At 48.2% G+C, this 26,374-nt stretch overlaps 1 protein-coding gene across 12 annotated transcripts; it reads left to right on the forward strand.

Moving 5' to 3' along the window:
* KEL (Kell metallo-endopeptidase (Kell blood group)) lies at window positions 1-26,057 on the forward strand. 12 transcript variants are annotated; one of them, XM_027538778.1, is made up of 19 exons: window positions 1-221; window positions 531-645; window positions 956-1,100; window positions 1,361-1,537; window positions 3,465-3,589; window positions 3,895-4,041; window positions 9,290-9,349; window positions 9,443-9,670; window positions 9,862-10,010; window positions 12,521-12,680; window positions 21,366-21,476; window positions 22,532-22,630; window positions 22,866-22,943; window positions 23,597-23,697; window positions 23,852-23,962; window positions 24,110-24,177; window positions 24,410-24,579; window positions 24,933-25,028; window positions 25,756-26,057. In XM_027538778.1, exons 2-19 carry the CDS (start codon window positions 598-600, stop codon window positions 25,915-25,917), a joined length of 2,235 nt encoding a protein of 744 aa, XP_027394579.1. In that variant the 5' UTR covers window positions 1-221; window positions 531-597; the 3' UTR covers window positions 25,918-26,057. The 12 variants fall into 12 exon arrangements, with proteins under 12 accessions (XP_027394579.1, XP_027394578.1, XP_027394581.1 ...); XM_027538777.1 differs by having other exon boundaries at window positions 1-166; XM_027538780.1 differs by having other exon boundaries at window positions 1-166; window positions 12,521-12,650.
* The last annotated feature ends 317 nt before the right edge of the window (window positions 26,058-26,374 follow it).

Genomic DNA, 26,374 nt, shown 5'->3' on the forward strand with positions numbered 1-26,374 from the left:
TGTGTGGGGACAGGGACTGCGGGTGGCACATGTGCCCTTTCTTTAGGAAAAAGGAACTGGGGTGGGGGTCAAAGCGAGGTTATTTCCTGAATCCCCGTCCTCAGACTCAGCACCTAGAGCAGAAGCAGGACGCATTCTGAGAGCAAGAGAGACGGCCAGACAGACGGCAAGTCCCCTGGAGAAGGCCATTCCCTTTGGGAGTCAGATGCCTAGGGTGGGAGGTGGGGCCAGCTGGTGTGTGTGTGTGTGTGTGTGCATTCTCTGTCCCCCTCCAGAAAGGAGGGATGTGGGACTTGGAGAGTAGGAACCGGGGAGGAGAGGCAGGTGATGGGAGATGGAGGAGGCAGGAAATCTCAGGAAGAGAGGTTCATTCTGAAGCCCGCCTAGGAGCACTGCCCTGGGATGAACATACATGTATGTGTGTGTGGTGGTGGTGGGGGGGGGCACACAGGTAAGGGGGTAGGTGGGCAAGAGGAGGTCTCAAAATGACCTGATATAACTCTCTGTGATGTACCCCCTTCCTGAACCAGCTTCGCTGTCCTGCCTCCTCCACATCCAGTTCAGGAAGGTGGACACAAAGAGTCGGTGGGGAGAGCCATGTGGACTGAGCAAGCGAGTGGATCAGGGACACGCAGGAGACGGGAGGTAAGTGTGCAGGGCAGCATTCTGACAGCCCTTCCAGCTCCCAGGGGTCCAAAGAAGGCTGGGTCTGGGAGAATAAGGGGCGTTATCTCTGTACCAGGGGGTCCCAGCACCAACTAGCGGGGCAGAGCTCTGACAATCCTTCCAGCTCCCAGGGGTCCAAAAAGGCCTGGGTTCGGGAGAATAAGAGGCATTATCTCTGTACCACGGGGCCCCAACACCAACTAACTGTTCCTTCTTCCTCCTTTCCCCCTCCCTCCCCCATCCCAATTCTCTCCACTGTGTGTTTTTTGTTTCCCGGTTCTCGGCACAGAGATCTCCAGAAGAGGAGCTGCACACCGCACAGGATGGATGGTGGCAAATGACCTTGCGGGCGCTAAGGACCCTTCTGCTCTTCAGTATAATCCTTGGTCTTTCTCTGCTGCTTTGGGGCTATGTGTTCCAGGGCTGTGGTCCTTGTAAGCGAGATCCTAGATCCCCCCACAGCCCACTCTCCATCCACCCATCCATCCTCCCAAGACCCACCACACATCCTGACCCCTGGGGGACCCGGGTTCCCAGCCTCGTGCCCCGTGAATCCCTCTCCTGCCCATCAGTCAGACCATTTCCTCCTCATCAGGGTCCCTGTCCCTTTCCCTAACCAGACACTTCTTTGCTTTGCCCCTTGGGGGGAGTCCTCATCGCTTCCTCTTTCGCAGCTCTGAGCTTTTCCCCACAGCCCCTTGCAGGACATCTGTGTGTCAGGACCTCCTGGATCTCTACTTGGCCTCTGGGAACACCAGTGTGGCCCCCTGCACTGATTTCTTTAGCTTTGCCTGTGGAAACATCAACAGGACTGGCAGTCCTTTTCAGGCTCTTGCAGAGGAGAACAAGCGACGAGTTCGAAGAATCCTGGGTAAGGGAATCAGGATGGAAGATTCTCTTGCTGTAGGTGCCATGGAGCCTGGAATGATCATGACTGTCCCTCCCAAGCCTGTGTGGCTGGGGAACAGCCAGCTTGTACCATGCTCCACTGGCTCCTAGGGAACTGCTAGGTTTGCTTCTCCATCGCCATACATTTCACAGCAGATCCTGCCTCTCTTCCATCTCTTCTGGTCCCTCTCATCCTCATTTCTTTACCTGGTCCCCATCCCCTCACCTTTCCCATCCATCCACAGATATCTGTGTTATCTCCCTTAAATTTTCAGTCTCTACCCTGTGCCCGATGTCTTCCCACACTGGCGTCTCCTCAACACCTATTGCACTTTAATCCTTTTCTCCATTGCCCTCATTCTCCAGCCTTCAAATCCTTCTTGTCCCCTAATGCTCTCTTGTGGGTATTACCCTCTCACTCTCATCATTCCCCAGATCCCCGCTCTCACTATTATCTCCTGTCCTCCCTGAAACCTTAGACAATGGCATGCCAGTTGAACTGGAAGGAAGCTGAAACTGGGGTGCCAGAGATGGGTGATTGGAGATGATGGTGGGAGGAAAGAAGTGACAGAGTGGGTGAGAAGTGGTGGACGGGCTTTATCTGGTTGTGTGTAAGGGAAGAAATATAGAAGGACACAAAAGACATGCTGGAGGAAGGGGAGGACCAAGTTAAAAACCCTGGAGGTAGGAGAGTTTCTGTAGATGGTGGTTCTGTTGAAAAGAACCAAGAGGCGAACCGTGAGGCAGGAACCCAGTCCACCCAGGAAGTAGGAAGGTGATCCCAGGATGTCGGTGGACAGTGATGAGGACTGAGGAATGAGAATACAACCAAAGAGATGCATTTTCTCTATCGGGGAGCCCAGAGAACCTGTTGACAGTATCAGTCGGAATTTGGAAGAAATAAATGTATCCCTTTGCCCTCCTTCTTTTGATGGGAAAGAGTGGAGGTGGGTATTCCCTGCATAGCAGAGGGCCAGGCTTTCAGGTACGGTACAGAGATAAAAAGAAAATGTACCCTTCAGACAGATTCTGTGGCCCACAATAGAACAAAAAGATATCAGGGGGCCTGAGTGAGTGGGGTTAGATAGGAGAGAGTGGAGGGTTCCAGTGGTGTGCGTTTGGGTAATTGTCATGTGTGTGTTTGTTTCCTGGGATCAGAGAGAGGGGAGAGTCTGGGCTAGGGGAGCCAGCACTGGTTTCTTGGCTTTGCCAAACCCTTCCTCATGTTCTTCTGCTCCTATCCCTTGAAAGTTCTCTGATTTCCCCGATTTTTCTAATTCCTTCGTTCATCTCCCTCTTACCTCTCGTTTCTACTCTTCTGCTTTTTCCATACTCTTCCCCCTACACCCTTGTCTCTTCCTCTTTATTGCCCTTCTTACATTTACTTTCCTTTTTTTCTTTTTTTTATGGTAGCCATTCCACTCGTCTTGTGGAGTATGAGATCTATCTTACTCACACCCACCCCCCAAACCAAGGATTGAACCTGGGCCCTTGGCAGTGAGAATGTAGAGTCCTTACCAGGGAATTTCCTCACCTTTCCTTTATCTTCCTCTCTGTCTTCTCCATGTTCTTATTCTTCCAGCAAATTGATCCAGCTCATGACTTGCCTGGTGGTACAGTGGTAAAGAATCTGCCTCCCAAGGCAGGGAATGTAGGTTCAATCCCTTGTTGGGGAACTAAGATTCCACATGCCACAGGGCAACTAAAGAAGCCTACATACCTCATGAACCCAGCAGAGCAAAACAGAAAAAAAAGAAGTTGTTCCCCTCATCCTCATGCCTGGGTTCCTCCCCTTCCCTCCTTTTCCCTGGGAATCCTCCCTTCCTTTCTTATAACCTTTCCATCTCCCACCTTCCCTGCTTATTTCCAAGCTGCCTCACTCCTTTAATTCTCCCCTGCTTCCTTTCTAGAAACCCCAGGTTCCTGGCGCCTGGCCCCTGGGGAGGAGAAAGCCTTTGAATTCTACAACTCCTGCATGAACATGAGTGCCATTGAGGCAGCAGGGGCCAGTCCCTTCAGACAGGTTATTGAGGAGGTGAGACTGGCACATCTACTTTTCTGGATTCGGAAAGCACACAAGACCAGTGTGTGCTCAGGGCTGCCATATTTTCTTCCCCATAGAGGATGGATCTCTTTCCTAGGAGTTTGGGAGGGAGGTGGACATGGCAATGATCTGTGGACATATCAAGACCTTGGCTGAGGGTAGGAAAAGGGGGACAGAGCTGGAGCCCTAGAAGCGGCAGGGGACTCAGGGTAGAAGTCAGGATGTAGCAATGGTGGTGAGGGATGTGCTCTGAGAGACTATATCCCTGTGTTGAGTGCTGTTTCTTTTCTTCCCAGCTTGGCGGCTGGTCGATCTTCGGTAACTGGACTCCGTTAGATTTTAACCAAACTCTGAGCCTTCTGATGAGTCAATATGGTCACTTCCCATTCTTCAGAGCCTATTTGAAACCTCTTCCCACCCCTCCATACTTGCCAGTCATCCAGGTGAGGGATGTGCTGGCAAAAATGCAGGCCTGTCTCAAATTTGTTCTTAGACCAAAAAAATGTGCGATTCAGGAAAGCAACCTAACTTTGTTGTTGTTATGGTTCAGTCACTATGTCCTGTCTGACTCTTAGAGACCCCATGGACTGCAGCACGCCAAGCTTCCCTGTCCTTCACTATCTCCTGGAGTTTACTCAAACTCATGTCCATTGAGTCAGTGATGCCATCCAACCATCTCATCCTCTGTCATCTACTTCTGCTGCCTTCAATCTTTCCCAGCATCAGGGTCTTTTCCAGTGAGTCAGCTCTTCCCATCAGGTGGTCAAAATATCAGAGCTTCAGTTTCAACACCATCCTTCCAATGAATATTCAGGGTTGATTTCCTTTAGGATTGACAGGTTTGATCTCCTTGGTGTCCAAGGGACTCTCAAGAATCGTCAGCACTGCAATTCAAAAGCGTCAATTCTTCGGCATTCGGCCTTCTTTATGGTCCAACTCTCACATCCATACGTGACTACTGGAAAAACCATAGCTTTGACTATATGGACCTTTGTTGGCAAAGTGATGTCTCTCCTTTTTAATACACTATCTAGGTTTGGCAGAGCTTTTCTTCCAAGGAGCAAGTGTCTTTTAATTTTGTGGCTGTAGTCACTGTCCACAGTGATTTCAGAGCCCAAGAAAATAAAACTGGTCACTATTTCCACTTTTCCCCTTTCTATATCCAATGAAGTGATGAGGCCAGATGCCATGATCTTAGTTTCTTGAATATTGATTTTTAAGCCAGCTTTTTTACTCTCCTCCTTTACCCTCACCAAGATGCTTTTTAGTCCCTCTTCACTTTCTGCTATTAGAGTGGTATCATCTGCATATCTGAGGTTATTGATATTTCTCCTGGCAATCTTGATTTCAGCCTGTGATTCATCCAGTCCAGCATTTCGCATGATGTACTTTGCACATAAGTTAAATGAGCAGGGTGACAATATATAGCCTTGACATATTCCTTTCCAAATTTTGAACCAGTCAGTTGTTCCGTGTAAGGTTCTAACTGTTGCTTCTTGACTTGCATACAGGTTTCTCAGGAGATAGGTTAGATGGTCTGGTATTCCCATCTCTGAGAATTTTCCACAGTTTATTGTGATACACACAGTCAAAGAGTTTACCATAGTCAATGAAGCAGATGTTTTTCTGGAATTCTCTTGCTTTCTCATTGATCCAACTAATGTTGGCAATTTGATGTCTGATTTCTCTGCCTTTTCTAAATCCAGCTTGTACACCTGGAAGTTCTCAGTTCTCATACTGTTCAAGCCTAGCTTGAAGGATTTTGAGAATTACCTAGCTATCATGTGAAATAAGAGCAATTGTACAGTAGTTTGAACATTCTTTGACATTGCCCTTCTTTGGAATTGAAATGAAAGCTGACCTTTTCCAGTCCTGTGGCCGCTTCTGAGTTTTCCAAATTTGCTGACACATTGAGGGCAGCACTTTAATGGCCTCATATTTTAGGATTTTAAATAGCTCAGCTGGATTTCCATCACCTCCACTAGCTTTGTTGGTAGTAATGCTTTCTAAGGTCTACCTGACTTCACATTTCAGGATGTCTGGCTCTAGGTGAGTGACTGCACCGTTATCTTTAGGGACATTAATGTTGGAACCAGGGACTTGAGGTGAGATTAGGGGAGTTCTGGGAAGACCGTCTTTCTGGCCTTCCTTGTTGCTTATCTGAATCATCCCTGGAACACTGGACTCTTTCCCCCTGTGGCCTGTTCTGCTCTTCTCTTCTTTTCTTTTCAGTTTCCCCAGAGGGAGCTTTTTAAACCAAGAGCTAATTATGCTATTGTCTCTGTTTAAATGCCTTAAATGGCTCATTGGGTCTTCAGGATCCAGTTCTTAATCCTTAAGGAAGCCTTGCAAGCCTCCCTCTTACAAACTCCTCCAGCCTTATCTCCTCCTTATGCCCCAAGGCAAGCTTGTGCACTTATAGCTCCAAGGATAGTTCTCAGTTCTTTGTGTTCATGACTCCCTTTGCCTGCAACACCACTCCTCAATTTGCACACTCAGCCTGGAAAATTCCTATTTTTTGCATTTTGGTTTTGATGACTATCCCTTCCAGGATGTCCTCACCCTCCCCCTGGCTGCAATGGAGGTGGGCCTCTCTGTTCTCTCATTTCACGTGCTCTCAGCCTTGAACCCTGTCTTGAAGACTAAGCCTCTTAAGGACAGGCTCACACTTTATTCATCGCTGGTCCTCAGAACCTGGCACAGGGCCAGGCAGCTAGAGGCCCATGCCAGGTGCTTGTTGAGTGGGTTAATAAAACCTTGGAGGCATCGGTATTGTGGGAGGCAGCGTGATGCTATATATTTGGCCCCTACTTTCCAAAATTCTGCAAAACTACATGAGCATGAATATACAAGAACTGATAATCCTTGTGAGGTATTCTCAAGTTCAGTTCTCAGGGTGTGCTGAGGAGTGTAACTGGTGCAGCCTTGGGAAATTAGTTAAGATCTGAAATGGTTAAGGAGAAGCTCAGAGGGGAGAACTGGACTGAGCTCTGAAGCCTGGTTGATTCACCTAGGTGACAGTGAAGCTAAAGGGTCTTAAAAGGGCTGTAGGGAAGTCCTGAGATTAGGGAGGAGCCAGGAACAGTGTGACCCCTCTGCAGGTCAGTGAGGAGACTGGTCTCTTGAATACAGGATTTGGGGTTGGGGTGGGGTGCGGTGGAAGGCAAAAGTAAAACTGAAGACATGAAGTTGAACCTGACTATTCCCAGCCTACAACATCAGACTGAGGTGATAACTTTTGACATAATAAGGGGTGGGGGGGGGGGGGGGTCAGGCGGCAGAAAGAGAGAGCTATGGAGGCTTTTCAAATGTGATGGTTTTACATAATGCCCAGGTAGAGTCAGTGGTTTTTGAGGTCAGCCTGGAGGTGCTGAGGAACCTAGTTGAGCAACCTTGATTCCAAATGGAGATGATTATGACAGAAATGGAAATTGGGGCCAGGAGGATGTAGACAACTTCATCCTAGTGGTGATTCATGGTCCATGGTGATTCAAGAGGACCTGGTGACAGACTGAACATCAATAAAAGAAGTGGAGAAATTAGAAAAGGACCCCACAGAGTTGGTTTGGTGTGCATGGAAGGAGGGTGGCTCCCATTGCCTTGAGACTAGATGGTCTCTGAGGGGAAATGCAGGTGGAGAAAATGACTTGAAGAGGGACATCCCAATGAGTTGGGGCCAGAGAGGAGGAAGAAGGGCCAGAAAGTGGGAGTCAAACCAGTTCCACTGAGTCACAAAGAACAGGGGAGAGGCCAGTTCAGGAGGGAGGAATCTTTGATTCCAGAGACTTCTGAGCTCAGAAAAGTAAGGAATGAGGAGACACCATAGGAAACCTTCTACTGGTTGTCGTTCAGTCCCTAAGTCTCATCTGACTCTCTGCGACCCCATGAACTGCAGTACACCAGGCTTCCCTGTCCTTCCCCATCTTCCAGAGTTTGCTTAAAATCATGTCCATCGAGTCAATGACACCATCCAACCGTCTCATCTTCTGTTGCTCCCTTCTTCTCCTGCCTTCAATCTTTCCCAGCATCAGGGACTTTTCCAATGAGTCGGCTCTTCCCATCAGGTGGCCAGAGTATTAGAGCTTCAGCTTCAGCCCTAGTCCTTCCAGTGAAATATGCAGGGTTGATTTCCTTTAGGATTGGCTGGTTTGATTTTCTAGACATAATGTCAAAACAATCATGAAAATGGATTCAGCTTGTATGGAGTTAGAAAGGAGGGAAGTTGAAGTAGACGCATAGATGACTTAGTTTTTTAAAAGTTTGGACATGAAATGTGACAAAAGAGTCAAGTGAAAGCTTTTTTCAAGATAGCAGAAAAGTTTATAGCTCCAGGTAGAAGTAGGGGATTGAAGTCAGATAAGACAAGCCAAAAACATGGGAGAAAAACCCTTCAGGACAGAGATAAGGACATACCAGTGCCAGAACTAGGGCGAGGCACACGAGGGGAGTGGGCTATTTTCCTGGGGTGCAGAACTTAAGAGGGTACCAAAAACTCACTAATCAAATAGTATTTCAATAAATATTTTTTAAATGTCAAAATCAATGCAAAAATCCATGATGAACAAAATATCACTTTTTTGTTCACTGTAAATTAAAAAAAAATTTTTTTTCCTTCCCAAAATGGATCAAAACTCAATTGCAGACTTTTGGGGAGATATCTATGATTTTAAAAAATGATAAAAAAAATACATTGTGGATTTTAGGGGGAAATGCATGATGAGCAACGTTTTACTATTACATTTTGGTTTTTTTTAAAGCATTAATTTAGATTTTTAAAATTTCAATGAAAATATGATTGATCTTGATTACTGAGTTTTCAGTACCTCTCTTTTTTTATGGAGCATAATTGCTTCACAATGTTGCATTAATTTCTTTACAACAAGGTGAATCAGCTGAATGTATACGTATATCCCCTCCCCCTTGAGCCTCCCTCCCACGGCCCCCATCCCGCGAGGTGAGCTCTCTGTGGTGTGCAGCTGGTGCCCAATAGCTATCTGTGTTCCGCACAGTAGTGTATTTATGCCAATACCAGTCCCTCCGTTTGTCCCATCCTCCCCTTCCCCCACCCCGTCAGTATCCATTTGTCCATTCTCTACGTCTGCGTCTCTGTTCCTGCCCTGAAAACAGATTCATCTGTAACAGTTTTCTAGATTCCATATATATGTGTCCATAGATGATATATATTTTTTTCTTTCTGATTTACTTCACTCTGTATGACAGACTCTAGGTCCATCTACATCACTACAGATGACCCCATTCCATTCCTTTTTCATGGCTGAGTAATATTCCATTGCATATATGTACCACTTCTTCTTTATCCATTCCTCTGTCCATGGACATTTAGCTTCCTTCCATGTCCTGGCTATTTGCACCTGATATGGGCATCTCATACAATTTATCCTAGACCTGGCTCTGGCATAGGCAACAGTTCCCTACAGGACAAGGGTCATTATGCTTCTCTCTTGCTGAGCACCCACAAACTAGTTGAAATGCCTTCTTTGCACATTTGCATGTTGGTACTTTTCCCCTTGTCCCTTAGCCCCAGTCTCTCTCTTTTTTGCCTTTCCCGCTCCCCCTCTTGGCCCCCCACATCCATTTCCTGAGTCTCCCTTCCTGGTCCATCCCATAGCCCCACACCTGGCCTCTCCTTCCTGCACATTTCCCACTTCTCTCAGCCTCTCTTTTGTCCAGATAGACCAGCCAGAGCTTGACGTTCTCCTCAAGCAAAAACAGGAACCGAACTATGCCCAGGTAAGATGGTGCCGCAGACCAAGGTCCTGACCTCTGACTCTGGAGAAAGGCAGGGGTCGATGGTGGCTGTGACTGAGGTTGCCTTTCCCCCAGATCCTGCGGGAATACCTGAGTTACCTGAATCGCCTGGTAACCTTGCTGGGAGGAGACCCAACCAAAGTGGGAAACGATGCCTCCTATTCCCTCTTCATTAACTCACAGCTGAACCAGTTCCTGAGGCCTGGGGAGCAGCAGCAGGCCCAGGGCAAGGTCTTCGAGATGGTCACAGTTGACCAGTTGCAGGTGCCTCAAGCCAAGGGCTGGGGGAAGATGGGCATAAAGGTCTTGCTCCCAAACTTTTTTGATCTTCATGTCTTCTTTCTCCTCACTTCCTTAATTCTTAGTCCACCCCCTAACTTTTCTGACTCCATCCTTTCCCCAACCACCCCCTTTCCAATCCCTCTCTATCCCAAGGGAGGGGAACCCCCATCTCTTTTCTGGTCCCCCCTCAACCTCTGTCTCTCTCCTTTAAGAGAGTGGCCCCTGCCATCGACTGGTTGTCCTGCTTGCAAGCAACGTTCGCACCGATGTCCCTGAGCCCCTCTTATCGCGTCGCAGTCCATGACCTGGAGTATTTGAAAAACATGTCACAACTGATTGAGAAGGACCTGATGAAGCACAGGTTTGCCCCACTTCGGGGGTGGTGATGGAAAGAAGGTCTGAGGACCTGGAGGTCTCAGAGACAAAGGACACTGGAGAAGGCAGGCCAGTAAGGGCCTTGCAGGAAGATGGGAGTGATCCAGGGCCATGTGAAGGCAGGGAGTGGGTGGGATGGACAGCCTAGGAGGGCATAGAGGAAACAGGAAGAGGGTCTTGGAGGGCATGGGTAGGGAAAATGCACACAGAACAAGGGATCCAGGTAACCAACAAGACACAGGGTGTACTGAATGGAGCAGAGGACAGTTGCGGCATTTGTGTCTTGTCAGAAGCTGAGGGGTGTGGGTAGGAGAAGGAGGCACATGGAGGAGTTGGTGGAGGAGATGAAGGCTGGGAAAGCTGGGGAAAGGCTGCTCCCCAGCTGTATTTGAGGATTCTGGGCCCCTTGTGGGAAAGATCAGGAAGGTCTTGATGGACCCTGAAGGTCAGCAGAGGCAGGGTGAGGCTCCATGTTGGGCTCACTGCTGGCCCTGAGACTGTGTGGCCACCCCTTGGATACAGTGGCTTCCTCCTGGGACCTTGGACTCAAAGCCCTTCTTCATAGTAACTCAGTGGCAGCAACATCTAGAAGCTCCTTCAGAGGGAAGCAAACAACCATTCACACGGGTGCGAACAGGTCTGTAAGAATAAAAGTCAAACCCAGTGAGAGAGTTGCCAGCAGGGCAGAGAAAAGTCCTGGGTCCCAGCTCTGGTATTCTTAGAAGATGCCTCTTAAGAGGAGCTGAGGTGTCTTGGTTGTGGAAGTATTTGAATCTGTTTTGTTAAATTGAACTCCAGCCTTCTCCCCACTGTGAATTGAGAGGTCTCCCTCTTCATTTGGTTCTTTCTTCCGTCATTCTCCATCGCCAAACCAAACCACAGCAAGCAAGTGTTAGTGTTAGTCATTCAGTCGTGTCTAACTCTTTGTGACCCCATGGACCATAGCCCACCAGCTCCTCTGTCCATGGGATTCTCCAGGCAAGAATACTGGGGTGGGTAGCCATTTCCTGCTCCAGAGGATCTTCCTGACCCAGGGATCAAACCCAGGTCTGCTGCATTACAGGTGAATTCTTAATCATCTGAACCACCAGGATAGAAAAACTCTTTTTAAAACAGACAAAAGTTTTGAACAGTGGTTGCCAGGGGCTGAAAGGTGGAGAAATAGAGAAAGGTTGGTGAAAGGGTGCCAACTTTCAGTTATAAGATGAACACTCTCAAGATCCAGTGTATTCAGTTCACTTCAGTCACTCAGTCGTGTCTGACTCTCTGCGACCTCATGAATTGCAGCACACCAGGCCTCCCTGTCCATCACCAACTCCCGGAGTTTACTCCCCAGTCCCTCCCAGCATCAGAGTCTTTTCCAATGAGTCAACTCTTCTCATGAGGTGGCCAAAGTACTGGAGTTTCAGCTTTAGCATCATTCCTTCCAAAGAAATCCCAGGACTGATCTCCTTTAGAATGGACTGGTTGGATCTCCTTGCAGTCCAAGGGACTCTCAAGAGTCTTCTCCAACACCACAGTTCAAGTGTATTGGGTAGGTCAAAAAGTTTGTTCTGGTTTTCCTGTAAGATATTATGGGAAAGATTGAGGGCAGGAGGAGAAGGGGGCGACAGAGGATGAGATGGTTGGATGGCATCATTCACTCAGTGGACATGACTTTGAGCAAACTCTGGGAGATAGTGATGGACAGGGAAGCCTGGTGTGCTGCAGTCCATGGTGTCACAAAGAGTTGGACATGGCTGAGCAACTGAATGACAACCCATGGAAAAACCTGAACAAACCTTCTGGCCAATCCAATGTAATATGGTGACTATGGTTGATAACGTATTACAGGCCGAGCTCATATAATTTTGCTTTGCTGTATTTCACTTTGTAGATACTGCTTTTGCTTTTTTTTTTTTTTTAACAAATTAAAGGTTTGTGGCAACCCTGTGTCAAGCGAGTCTGGGGGCACCATTTTTCCAATGGCATTTTCTCGCTTCATGTCTCTGAGTTACATTTGGGTGATTCTCATGATATCTCACCCTTTTTCAGTATTATTTTAATGGTTAAAGTGATCTGTGAGCTGTGAGCTTTGATGTTACTATCCCAATCATTTTGGAATTTTTTTTGCAATGAAGTGTTTTTAAATTAAGGCAAACAAGAAAAAAAGAAAAGCTCTTCTTGACGTGTTCACATGTAAATAAGGTTTCCCTCATAGCTCAAATGGTAAAGAATCTGCTTGCGGTGCAGGAGACCCAAGTTCAATCCCTGGGTAGGGAAGATCCCCTGGAGAAGGAAATGGCAACCCACTCCCGTATCCTTGCCTGGAAAATCCCATGGACAGAGGAGCCTGGTGGGCTGCAGTCCATGGGGGTCGCAAAGAGTCGGGCACAACTGGGCGACTAACACATACAAACTAACACATACTAACTGGGCGACACACATACAAAGGGAGGGTTTCTGGTGGCTTTCCCAGAGCCTGGGGTATATCGTCGGTCTCTTTTCTCTCCACAGGGACTTTCTGCAAAGCCACATAATCTTCGGGCTGGTGAAGACACTTTCTCCAGCCCTGGACAGTCAGTTCCAAGAGGCACACAGATCGCTGAGCCAGAAAGTGGGGGAACTGACAGGACGCCCACCCATGGTGAGGAGAGCAGGGGAGGAATTCTTCCAGGTGGGGCACTAACGGAGCATCTGCAATCTGGGGGGACACATGTGGACATAGCTCCCTCAGGAAGGGGCGTGGGAACTAGATGTCCCCCAACATCTGGGCCTCCCGCAGAAGCCCTCAGCGCTTACACTGAGAGCTGGGACGCCAGGGAATGGACCCTTGGGCACATGTCTGGCTACCTCCAGGGCCTTTTTGCTGAGTATTAAAATCTAGATAGAAAACTGTAAGCTGCTCAAGAACTGCTTTTCCTTTGTCATGACCCCTAAACTATTTGCTGGGTTATCCTGAGCACTGTGACTTGAGGAGCTGGACGTACAGGGTTCCTTAGAGTGAGACGCGGTGTGGAGGGCAGGAGGTTCCCTAGAGTGAGACGCGGCGTGGCGGGCAGGAGGTTCCCTAGAGTGAGACGAGGTGTGGCGGGCAGGAGCCTTCGCTCTGTCCAGGTGGTTCCAGTGTTCCGTGTCCAGATGTGCTTCATCAAGAGCTCATCCTTCATATCCCTGGGGTCTGTCAGCCACACTGTGGGCTTTGTGGTGCCAATTCTGATACATCAGAGCACAGAGCTGTGTACCAAACGCGCTCCACTAACCAAAGTCCACTCTGACCGTACTCAGGACTGTGAACTTTGAAATCCTAGGTGGACACATCCCAGTATAAGCGGAAGCATCTAGAACATTAGATGCCCTCCAGCCTCTGTGACGCTTCAGGGCAGTCTTGTTCATCACTGGGTTTCTTTTTTTAGTAATTTGTGGATCATTTCTCTGCCTTGGAGGAATTTGTGGCTTTGGCAAATCTGAACTATCTACAGAATTTGAAGAAGGGAATTGTAAACACAGGGACTGGAATGTAGTTATTGCCGATGGAGACTTTAAACTGTGCTAAGCATTTTTCTAAGCCCTTTAAATGTAGGAGTTGATTTGATCCTCACAGCAGTTCCACGAGGAGGGCAGACCATGCCGTCCCTGTTTTATTGGTAGGTAAACGGAGACCCAAAAGTTAAGGATCTCATTCAAGGTGGTATACCTGCTAGGTTGTTAGAGCTAGGATTTGAACTCTGGCTTCAGCATCTGTGTGCTTAATCTTTGCAACAAACAAACAAAAGACCCCAAAAACACAAAACAAAAAAAATTCCCTAGGATATTCTCTCAGGTGGGTAGTCCCCAAGAGCCTTCTGCCCAGTCTTTCTCTTGACTCAGATGAGACAGAGCCCCAGGCCCTCGTAGTTGGGGTTGCTAGAAAATCCCTGGCAACAAACAAGTTCATGTAAATTCCAGGGGCCTGGTAGTACTTTTGGAAGGATGTAAGAATGCCGACGTTGACATTCACATTTAAAAAATTTAGAAGGCTTACAAATTTCTAAAGTCATCACCCTTTATACACACATATATCCTTTATATATATATTTTATAATCCTTATCTCTCTGCATTTGTTGTTGGTTAGTTACTAAGTCACGTCCGACTGTTTTGTGAGAGCACGGACTGTAGCCCGCCAGGCTCCTCTGTCTATGGGATTTCCAATGTAAGAATGCTGGAGTGGGTTGCCATTCCCTTCTCCAAGGGATCTTTCTGACCCAGGGATGGAACCCATATCATCTGCATTCAACAGGTGAACTCTTTACCACTGAGCCACCAGGGAAGCTTTTAGGATGTGTAATTGTCCTTGGACTTAAAAGCTGAGTCAGACTCTACCAACAGATAGTTCTGTGACTTGATGAAGCCCCTTCCCTGGTCTGGAATGGTACCAAATATGACACATAATAATAATAGCTGAAATATGTTGAGTAGTTACTCTATATCAGGTGGTGTTTATTTTATTTACTACTCTCAGAAATACTCTGAGGTCCTCAAAAGGACAAGTAACTTTCCCAAGACCAAACACCTCATAAGTGAAGAAACAGACTCCAAAACAGGTCTGCCTGACCTGTGAGGTCACATTTTTAACAACAAACTGCAGGGTTGAGAAATAGTGGGTGGTAACAAAAAATGCTTTGGCAAATTCTTTCTGTAAAGATCAAGATAGTGTATTTTTTTGGCTTAGTGGTCTATGTCAGCTGTGTTGCAACCATTCATCTCTGTCCTTGTAACATAAGACCAATCATATGCTCAGTAAATGAATGGGTGTAGCTGTGTTCTAAGAAAGGTCTTGTTTAGATGCTCTCTGAATTTCCAAGATGGAGAGATCAGGGTTTAAACGGTCAGTGAGATAGCTGAGCAGGAGGTAGGCCATAAGGAAGCAGTGTCTAGAGAGAGGAAAGGGTTTTCCGGGAAAGGAAAGAATGTCGTCTCATTGCGACGAGAAGCCTAGTCGAGGCTTGGTGCAGTGTGAGGGACCCTCTTGGTGGCTCTGGCTGAGAAGAGGTGACAGGGCTTGCTGGAAGGCTGTCCTGCTTGCCTGGGGGGTTGAAAATCAGCCTGGAAACCAGTGCAACTGAAGCAGAGAAAGCAAAGAGAGTAAGAATAGGGAGGAAATCAGTGCTTCCCAGATGGCTCAGTTGGGTAAAGAATCTGCCTGCAATACAGAAGACATGGGTTCAATCCTTAGGTCAGAAAGATCCCCTGGAGGAGGGCATGGCAACCCACTCCAGTATTCTTGCATGGAGAATCCCATGGACAGAGGAACCTGGGAGGTTACAGCTCATGGGATCGCAAAGAGTCAGACACGACTGAAGAGACTAAGCATTGTGGGGGAGGAGGGCTGGAGGTAATGGAGGGAGGAGGAAATCAAAGAGGGCTACTGCTACTGCTGCTAAGTCGTTTCAGCCATGTCCGACTCTGTGCGACCCCATAGACAGCAGCCCACCAGGCTCCCGCGTCCCTGGGATTCTCCAGGCAAGAACACTGGAGTGGGTTGCCATTTCCTGCTGCTGCTGCTGCTGCTAAGTCGCTTCAGTCGTGTCCGACTCTGTGCGACCCCATAGACAGCAGCCCACCAGGCTCCCGCGTCCCTGGGATTCTCCAGGCAAGAACACTGGAGTGGGTTGCCATTTCCTGCTGCTGCTGCTGCTAAGTCGCTTCAGTCGTGTCCGACTCTGTGCAACCCAGGAGAGGATTATACCAGGCCCTGGTCTGTCACTACAGTGACAGACCTTACAAGGTGTGACCTTGTAAGGTCTTGAGTGACCTTACAAGTGACCTTACAAGGTCTTGAGTTTTTCTCTTCATGTAACAGGGGCCTGTAGAAGGATTTATCTGTTTTATGTTTTAAAAGAACATATTCTGTAGGTAAGCAGCAGTCTCCTGATGGATGTTTGGTGAGAGGGAGTGGAGTCAAAGACACCACGGAGCTTTTGGCCTTAATTGGACCAAAATGTGTATTTCTATCCGATGGTCATGAATTACAGATGTCTCACCATGTTCTTCTGAATGAATTCCAATTTGTAATGCTCTGATTCAAAAGGACTGTCAGGTCTCATCTGACCGTATTTTATTTATTAATTTTGGGTATATGTAGTCAGTGAAAATGGCTGTTAAGCCAAGTTTTTCTCTTATTAAACTCGAGAAGCTGAGTTTGGGAAATTAAAAGCAGAACTTCACATTTGTGTCTGTTAAGGGTAAACTATTTACATTCACGCCGAAATGTGTGTTTACTCAGGGGATTTTAGCCTTTGTTTCAGCGATCTGTGATTTCTGCCTTGAGTCATTTGTGGTTTTGTTTACTGAGTCTTCATCTAGATTACTGGTAAGATTCTGCAGAGGAAAGAGTATTGATTCAGGTTATTGAAGACCAGTGTAGTCAGCAGTCCATTTATGCAACAAATATTAATTGAGTCCCTATTATATGCCAGACACTTCTCTAGACTCTTTGGATTCTTCATGAACAAAATAGATATAAATCTCTGTCCTCAAATGCTTCTATTCTAACGGAGACAGAAAGACTATAAACTAAATAAAATACATTGGATGGTATTGGAAAAAAAGTGAAAGTGTTAGTTGCTCAGTCACGTCCCATTCTTTGTGACCCTTTAGACTTGCCCGCCGGGCTCCTCCATACATGGAATTCTCCAGGCAAGAATATTGGAGAGGATAACCATTCCCTTCTCCAAGGTATCCCGACTCAAGGTTCAAACTCAGGTCTCCTGGATTGCACACAGATTCTTTACCATTTTAGCCACCAGGGGATGGTATTAAGTGTTATGAAAAAATAAAAAAGGAAAGAGGGAGAGAGATACCCAGTGTGGACATGTTACAATGTTCAGTGGGGCAGTCAGGGAAGCTCGTACTAAATTGGAGACATTAATCACTGGCATTCCCTTCTGGGTCAGCCAGTTCAGAATCCACTCAAACAACACTGTTATTTAACATGGATTTTTCCATCGATTTCACAAGGACATAACTTACAGTTGTACCAGATGGTATCTTGAAATCAAGATAGCACCAACAGAATGGAGTAGAACTTGAGAGTTTACAGAGAGCGTTCTGTGTGGTATTTCCCCTGTTATCCCAAGCAGCTCTGTGAGCTAGGCAGAACAGGCATTAGGCTCCTATGTACAGCTTGTGTAATTGAAGTGCGAGGGTGTAAGTTATTATAGTAATTCACATTTAGTAAATGCTGAATTCTCTATGCAGAGGGAGAACCACCGTGATCCTGGAGGATGAATCTGGCTCATGGGTGTGTTTCGTTGGACTCTAAAGATTTTTACAAACTTTTCATGAATGGCTGACTTTCAAAAATTAGGCGATGACACACAAAAAGAGTTCCAGCCCTTTTGGTTGTTGTTTTCAACGTGAGTGCTGAGTTAGCCTCTTCCCAGGGCAACAAATGACTGGAACTGAGGGATGCAGCCAGTAGGCCTGGATATGGGGTTGCCATCACCCCTTCTGGTCCTGGGGTTCTGAAGTTGGGCTGCTTCTGTTATTTATGGTACCTCACGGCTCCTGTTTGAGTTTGTGACTCTTGATCTACTGTTCATTCTAATTTAGTGACCCTTTAAAAATGATGACATTTATTTTTAGTGCTAAAAATATATTTATTCATATCGTCACATTACTTTTAAAAACTATTTTATTTTGAACTATAGCTGATTAACAATGCTGTGGTAGTTCCGGGTGAACAGTGAAGGGACTCAGCCGTACATACACATGTATCCATTCTCCCCAAACCCCTCCTCCCATCCAGGCTGCCACATAGCACTGTTCACACTTTCCTGTTCTATACAGTAGGTTCTTGTTGCTCAGCTGCTCAGTCGTGTCTGATTCTTTGCAACCCTGTGGACTGTGGCCCTCCAGGCTCCTCTGTCCATAGGATTCTCCAGGCAAAGACACTAGAGTGAGTTGCCATTTCTTCTTCCAGGGGATCTTCCAAACCCAGAGATCAAACCCATGGGTTGAATCCACGTCTCCTGTGACTCCTGCATTGCCAGGCATATTCTTTACTACTAAGCCACCTGGGAAGCCCTCCGGTCCTTGTTGGTTACCCCTAAAAATGATGAAATTTGAAAATAATTTTGACATTATTCATCCCCAGTTATCCTACACTGGCCCTCAGAGTGTTAGTCACGAAGTCGTGTCCTGAATACTGGAGCGGGTTGCCATTTCCTTTTCCAGGTAATCTTCCAGATCCAGGGATTGAACCTGGGTCTCCTGCATTGCCACTAGATTCTTCACTGTCTGAGTCATACCAGTGAAGCCACCAGGGCCCCAGAAGTTACACATTATTTTCCAGGTGTTCAAAAATAGTCGGTTTAATGATTCATTCTAGAATTGTGTTTCAAAATGTGCATTAAGGATTCCTGGCTCACCTGTAATCTCTAAAATCTACTTTCCCCTTACTGAAAATTGCGCAGAAATCCACTTCCCTCCAGACTCTTGGAGTTTTTCTTGATTTCTGTCATGTTTGTCATTACTCATGGTTCAAAGGTTCTAGCTGCAAATATTTTTCTTTCTTTTTTTAAAATGTGTTTTATTCAAGTAGAGTTGATTTAGAGTGTTTGTTAATTTCTGCTATACAGCGAAGTGATTTTGTTTTATATATATATATATATATAAAATTTATAGAGCACGTTCTGGGTAGTATTTCCCCTGTTCTCCCGAGCAGCTCTGTGTGCATATATATATACATACACACACATTGTTTTTCATATCCTTTTCCATTATGGCTTATCACAAGAGGTTGAATATAGTTCCCTATGCTATACAGTAGGACATTGTTTATACACTCTCTATATAATAGTTTGCATCTGCTAATCTCGAACTCCCAATCCATTTCCCTACTTACATCTCTACAATTTTTTCTGTTTCTTGATCTATTGAGCCTCATTATCTTGGATTTTAATTATTTCTTTCATCCTTTATATTTTAACAGTGATTTTTTTTTCTTTCTCTACGACTAATATGGTATACTGTATCATCTCATGTCTCAAGAGACAACTCAGATCCTGATAACCCCCAGCAGATGAATACATAACCTGTCAACCTCCACCCCTGAGACTTAACATTCATTTATAGATCCTGGAAGTGACTTTCTTGCATATAGAACATACGACTCAGCACAGTTGTGACCAGAAGAGTCGCAGAGTGGCACAGGGACAGCAGTGAGTGGTCCAAGGTGGTCTCTATGTGCTTCAGGAACCAAGTCAGGGTCTACCATGGCCCAGGCTATGGGCTCTGGCATGGAGCTGGCAAAGGCTGCTAAGGGCAAGAATCGGCAAAGGGGATCAGGAAGCAACTCAAGAACCAGGAGGGCCAGACAGGGCAGGCAGACCCACATCATCAAGCTCAAGGCTCACGTGCTCGCTGCTGTCTTGGGTGCAGCCCTCCACCACCTTCCGCTGTCTGCTGAGAAGCAGTCTCAGAACTGAGCTTGTCCTCAGGAGGCTGCAGGAGATGAAGCCAAAGGTGGCCAGCAGAGTCTGCCCCTGTCCCCGGCATTGCTGTCAGACCCAGGGGCCTTTCTATTTGTTTTCCATGTTTGTAAGCTTCAGAGCATCAACTAATACAGTATTAAAAGTGTCTGAGTCCCTACTCACCAGGAGAAGGTACTTAATAGACCTCATGGCGATGGGGCAGACAGGAACACAGAGACATGGGCAACTGGGTCTGGAGCAACCTCCAAAAAGATAAACATTCTAATAGGCAGGCCCAGGAGTGTCTTCAACAACAACAGTAGTGGCTTTCCTTTCTCTTTCCTCTTCCATTGGAAGCCCCATAAGTGATCTCCAACCTTAGGACCAGAATGTATGGTGGCAGCCCATGTCACTTTCCTGACAGGAGGCCCCGGGGGGTAAAGAAGTAACAGGAATGAAGTCTAGTGACTTCATCCCACTCAACCCTAATTAACATATTAATATGTTTTTCCTAAGTTCCCACTCAGCTTTCCCTACTCGCGCTTCCTTGAATTTGTCTCTCACCTGCCCTGCGTCATTTCTGCAATGCCATCCACACCAGCATCTCTCTCTTGTTCATTATTCTTTCCACCCTGCTGTTTAAAACCACCCTGATTGCCAAAGTCCTCTTTGAGTTCTTATCTATCTGTTTCTCCACCTTTGAAGGTGTCCATCATCTCATCCTGTATTCTTTTTAAAAAATATATTTATTTTGTTTTATTTATTTGACTGTGTCGGATCTTAGTTGCAGCACACGGGATCTTCATTGCATGATGTGGGATCTCTAGTTGTGGCATTTGGACTCTCTGGTTACGGTGTGGGCTCCAGAGCAATTGGGCTCGGTATTTGTGGTATGGACTTCATTGCTCTGTGACATGTGGGCTTTTAGTTTCTCAACCAGGAATCGAACCCACGTGCCCATCCCCTGCATTGCAAGGCAGAGATTCTTAATCACTGGACCACCAGGGAAGCCCCTCATCCTATATTCTTTTCCCTGATTTGGCAGAAAGCTCCTTAGCTCTCTGAATTGCATATATTTCATCTTTTCTCTTTTCCTCTTCTCCTACCAAGCAATATGGTATCTAAAACTCGATTTTGCTCTGATAACTTTCTTCTTTATAACAGAAGGTCCTACCATTTGCAGAGTGGGGGAGGAAGGCAGGAGGCAGGGAAAATTTTCCTTCTTCAATTCCTAGTTTAGGTAAAGAAGCTTGGGAGGAGGGGTGTCTTCACTGGGATCCCTGAGCCATGCACGTGTTGGGAGGGGTGTGCGGTAGGCAGGGACGAGGTGGCAAGCAGACCTGCCAAAGTGAGAGGGCTGGCTCTGTGTGAGTGTATTAGTCGCTCAGTCGCATCTGACTCGTTGCGACCCCATGGACTAACCTACCAGGCTCCTTTGTCCATGAAATTCTCCAGGCAAGAATACTGGAGTGAGTTGCCATTTCCTTCTCCAGGGGATCTTCCTGACCCAAGGATCAAGCCAGGGGTCTTCTTCATTGCAGGCCGATGCTTTACCGTCTGAGCTACTAGGGTTGAATCTAGTCCTGTCCTTCCCAGGAGCCCTTTAGTTATCAAGAAGGATGCTTCCCAGAGGCCTTGCTTTCAAACTCAGTAGGCAGTAAACAAGGATAGCTTGCCCAGCCCAGGCTCATGACTAATGCTGGAGAAGTCCTGAGCCCCTTTGTGCTAAGCAGCAAACTCCCCATGTGTGTCACCAAAAGGGTTTATAGACCAAAGGGAGACAGACCCAGAAAGTCCAGAAAAGAGAACGTCCCCTGGGGGAGAGGGTCTAGGCAAGACTGGCCTGGAAAAGTGGATGAGGAAGAACCCTTGACAGGAGCCGCTCATTCCAGCTTTGTCTCTGCAGCCAGTCCACCCTCGCTGGATGACGTGCGTGGAGAAGACAGAAGCTTTCTTCGAGCCCACACTGGCCACCTTGTTCATCAAGGAGACTTTCAAACCCAGCACCCATAGTGCTGTGCGTGAGAGCTCCTCTTCAGCCGACGTCCTCCCACCCCTTCCCACCCAACCCATCTTCTCGACTTTGCCCTTCTTGATGGTTTCTGTGGTCAGAGAACCAGGCAGTTAGAGAATCCAGAGAGGGACATGCAGAACCCCTAGAGTCTGCATGGTTTAGCTCTGAGACACAGAGTCCACGCGGCACATACCAACCTGAACAAGCCATCCGGCTTTACTGCTCATGTGTTTCTTCAACCATAAAATGAGAAAACTGAACTCCGTGACCTCTAAGCCTACTCCTTGTCTGTCTATGATTTTTGAACAACTTGTGAAACGATGTAAGAATGGCATGCTATCACTGTAAGAAGCACCCATGGTAACTCCTGAATGCCTTGCAGAGGCTACCATGTGGGTGGTACTCTTGCAAGCGATTCACAGGCACTGCTTTAATTCCTGGTATCAAAGAGGGGTTAAGTGATTTGCCCAAGACTACACAGCTACCCCAAATAGTGGAGTCAAGGTTTGAACTCAGGTTGCCGATGCTGTCATCTATTTTCCTCCATCTAGAAAGGAAATACACAGGATGGTAGATGGCGGAGAAAGTGATAACTCCACAGTCAGGCTTTAGCTTGTTGGGAAGCAGACGAAGCCGGGAAGATGGGGAGAGGAAATGCAGGCCTTCAGGAAGATGGCTGAGGAGGGCAGAGAGCAGAGAAGGGGATGGTGGTCCTCTTCCTCCCCCAGCTTTCTGAATGGATTGCCTGGCCAAGAGGATGGTGTCTCCCCTGCAGGCTGAGGTCTCCCCTCAGACAGGAACTATTTCCCCCATCAGCTGTTAGGAGTCACCCGTCCCCACCTTCTTGTTCTGTGCTTGGTACCGCCTTTCCATCACCACAGCTCTCTGTGCCCTGAGTTTTTGCTCACCTAGCAGATACCACTTCCTCTTTCTGAGGTCTTCCTCCCCCAGGCAGCTCCTCAGGGCCAAGGCCCCTTCCTGGAGGGCTGGCGGGCAGGACCCAGGACTAAGACTGATCCTGATCCTGTTTTCTTCTCCCTGCGCCCTCCTGCCTGCAGGCCATGGAATTATTCACTACCATCAAGGATACCTTCATCTCTCACCTTCATACAGTTCCCTGGATGGATAGAGAGACCCGGGCAGAGGCCCAGGACAGGGTAAGGCCAGAAGGAGACAGCATGGGGATGTGTAGTGGGAGTCAGCAGAGGTGGGATCAGGACAGCACAGTGACTGGGGAAGGGTGCTCAGGGCACGAGGCAAGTGTAACCACCAAAGTGCCACACGGACATCCTGGTGACACTACCAGAGGAGGGGACAGGGCAGTGAGCAGGAGAAAGTCCTTATGATAGACCCGAGGTCGCTAGAGTCCTCTACCTTCATGTCTCTTCCCAGCTTACCCAACTGCAGGTGAAGATGGGGCCCTCTGAGTGGGCCCTGAAGCCAGACCCGGCCAGACAGGAATACGACGACGTGAGTCCCCACCCTTGCCAGGCCCTTTCTAATCCTCAGCTCCCTCATCCTCTGCGCTATCTAAGTAGCAGACAGTCATTTTCCCTGGTTGACCCTAACCCACCCCTTCCCTGCCCTGGTGCTGACTGGGCTCGATGGGCGAGCAGCCAAACAATGGGGCTTCCCTGGTGGCTCAGTGGTAAAGAACCTTCCTACCAATGCAGGAAACATAAGAGACACGGGTTTGATCCCTGGGTGCGGAAGATCCCCTGGAGGAGGGCGTGGCAACCCACTCCAGTATTCTTGCCTGGAGAATCCCATGGACAGAGGAGCCTGGTGGGTTATATAGTCTGTGGGGTCGCAAAGAGTCAGACACGACTGAAGCGACTTAGCATACACAGGCACACTGTAGGTTTTGCCAGCAGAAGAACAGAACTTTTTCAGGTAATGGTGAGTGTGTGTGCACTCTCACACCCATGCATTTGTGTGACTTGCTTGAGTGTGTGTGTGTGCTGATGTACGTGAAGCTGGTTCACAGTAACACACAGTGGTGTCCTGGCACCAGCTTTCCACTGTTGTGGGGATGTCTCTGGTTCAGACAGCCACATCAGGGTGCATCAGTGTGCGCCTGCATTTGTCTCCATGTATTTGAGTCACATCCTGGCTACTCCCAGGTGCAACTTGGACCCAGCTTCCTCCAGACCTTCCTGAGCTGCGTCCGCTCCCGCCAAGCCAGAGTCATCCAGGGGTTCTTGCAGCCTTTCTCCAGTCACAGGTATGAGAGCCAGGGAGACACAGACACCACATCCCAGAGACAGCTGTCCACAATTCCCAGGAAAGACACAAAGGTTCGGGGGAGCAGCAGTAGTCCTTCAGGAAGGACGTCGGGTAAATGATGGAGCTGGAGTTTGGGTGTGCTCTTCCCGCAGGTGGCAGGTGCTCCCCTGGGGCCTCAAGGCTTCCTATTCAATACCTGACCACGTGATGGTCTTCCCAGCCGGACTCCTCCAACCCCCATTTTTCCACCCTGGCTACCCCAGGTATGGGCCATTCTCTGAGGTGGGCAGGAAGTCTCCTGAGAGTCATGGACCAGTGTTATGATGAATGATGGACAGGACTTGTGGTTGGAGAACTGGGGCCAAACCTTGGAAGGACTCTGAGAGTCAGATGAGCCCTTGTCTCCCTAGAGCTGTGAACTTTGGCGCTGCTGGCAGCATTATGGCCCGTGAGCTGTTGCACATCTTTGACCAGCTCTGTGAGTAGCAGCGGGCCACTGGGAGGACTGGCAGGTGGGGCCAACGGGAAGGCAGGTGAGGTCCCCAAAGTTGGCCCAGAGGAGGAGGCAGGGAGGCTGTGCCAGGGCTCCAGGTGAGTGTGTCCTGGAGCTTTTGCAGCTCTCCCAGGAGCCAGTGCAGTTTGTAGAAGCCCCACAGCTTCACCCCGGCATCACTCCTCACAGTTTCCCCCGCGTGCCCCATTTCCAACAGTACTCCCTGGAGGCTGCCCAGCCTGTGACACCCGTGCCCTGCAGAAGGCACTGCTGTGCCTGGAACGCCTCTATGCTGCCTTACCGTCACCCAAGGGAACCTCCTTCAATGTCTCCCGCACGCTTCTGGAGGATGCTGCAGACGCCGGGGCACTGGCCATCGCACTGAAGGTAACATATCCCAAGGGCTGGGATCTAGTTTTACCAGTAGAATAGACAGCCTGTCGCTAGTGTTTCCTTCCACCATCCCTCATGCAAACATGGCAAAGCTTTCTGCCCTTCACATCCCTACTGAACAGCTGGCAACTTGAGGGCTCCCCACCCCCACTCCACAAGCCCTCTTTTCTAGGCTATCCATAGATCTTACAGCAAGGATGTCTTCTCCTGGTTCAGATTAGTGTGTCAGGGCTGAACTTGGGAAGGACCAGGAGCTGGCTTTGGATATTGTATATAGGGCATCAGACTTCCAATTGGCTACGGGTCTGGAGCCTAAGGGCAACTCTCCATCCCACCCCCATATCCAGGCATACAAAAAGAGGCTAGTTCTGTTCCGTGGGGAAACCATCCTGCCCAACCTAGACCTCAGCCCCCGGCAACTCTTCTTCCGAAGCTATGCCCAGGTAAGCCGCCGCCATCTCCCACCAGGGCTTAATCCACGTGGGATAAATACCCTCCTGTTATTGCTCAGAGAATCTCTCCTGCCTGAAACATCTCCCCCCAGTGTCCCCAGCCCTCTGCTGCACAAATCCACACCGTCACCCTTTCACATATGTGCCCTGGGGACCATCCTTCATCCTACTATAAATTCTTCTACCGAGTCCAGCACTCCCTTCAAAAAAAAAGAGGAAAAAAAAAATCCTAAATTCCTCCTTGAGATGAGACCAACTTTTGTCTTCTCTCATTTCTTCTAGAAATACCGACCCCTTCCAAAAGAGCCTTAACAGACTATCCACTGATCATATTCCTCCTTGGAGACCCCGACCCTAGGTGGGGTCCCCACCTGAAATACCCCCCCGCTCAGTGCCCTGTATTCCCTCAAAAGACACTGTCCCTAGTCCCCCGGGACACTTGAAGACCCCCACAGAGTTCTCACAACAGACCTGCCTCTAGGGCACTTTAAGATGTTATGATGACACAGTTCCACCCTCACCAGATACCCGCTGCCAGATTAAATGACCTACAAATGGCAAATATCTTCTTTCTCCCCGAGGCCCTTGGAGCACTGCTGTCCCCGCTTTTCTCTTTGTCTGCTCCCTTGTCATCGCCTGGTCACCAGGTCTGCTGCGTCCTGCTGATCTGAGGCTCTGCTGTTCTCCTCACCCCGTGTGGACCTCTTTTTCTCCCCAGGTGATGTGTAGGGACCCCAGCACCCAGGATCCTCAGGACATTCGCAGCCCTCCTACCCTTCGAGTCCACGGGCCCCTAAGCGACAGTCCAGCTTTCACCAGACACTTTCGCTGTCCCCAGGGGGCCCTCCTGAACCCCCCCAGCCGCTGCCAACTCTGGTAACCTGGCCGGTTCCCAATGAGGTCTCAGTACAGGTGTATCGGCATCTCTGCGCCCCATCCCTGGAATCAGGGCAACACCTCCTCTGCCCGTCCATTCCAAAAATAAAAGCTGGCCCTTGGCTTCTGCCTGTCTCCTAAGAACAATTTCCTGCTGTGCCTTGTGCCTAGAAGTCAGAAAAAATGAGAGCAGGCCAAGCAGAATTCCATGGACGTGAGCTAAAGCAGCAATCACTGAGCTGAAGGTTGGTGGGCCAAAGGTCTCGCGACTAAGCAGACTGCTTAGAAACAGAATGAAGCTGCCCCCAGCTGCTTACAGGAGTTGATTATTACTTTCATTGTTGCTGCCTCCTCTCCCTGGTCTGTTGAATAGAGCCAGGAGAGGCTAGGGGAGAGAAGGGCAGGGGTCTGGTGTCTCAGCTCTTGGAGATGGCACTCAAAGTGTGGGGAGGCAAGTGGGC

The sequence above is a fragment of the Bos indicus x Bos taurus genome, chromosome 4 (assembly GCF_003369695.1).
Source record: "Bos indicus x Bos taurus breed Angus x Brahman F1 hybrid chromosome 4, Bos_hybrid_MaternalHap_v2.0, whole genome shotgun sequence".
NCBI lineage: Eukaryota > Metazoa > Chordata > Mammalia > Artiodactyla > Bovidae > Bos > Bos indicus x Bos taurus.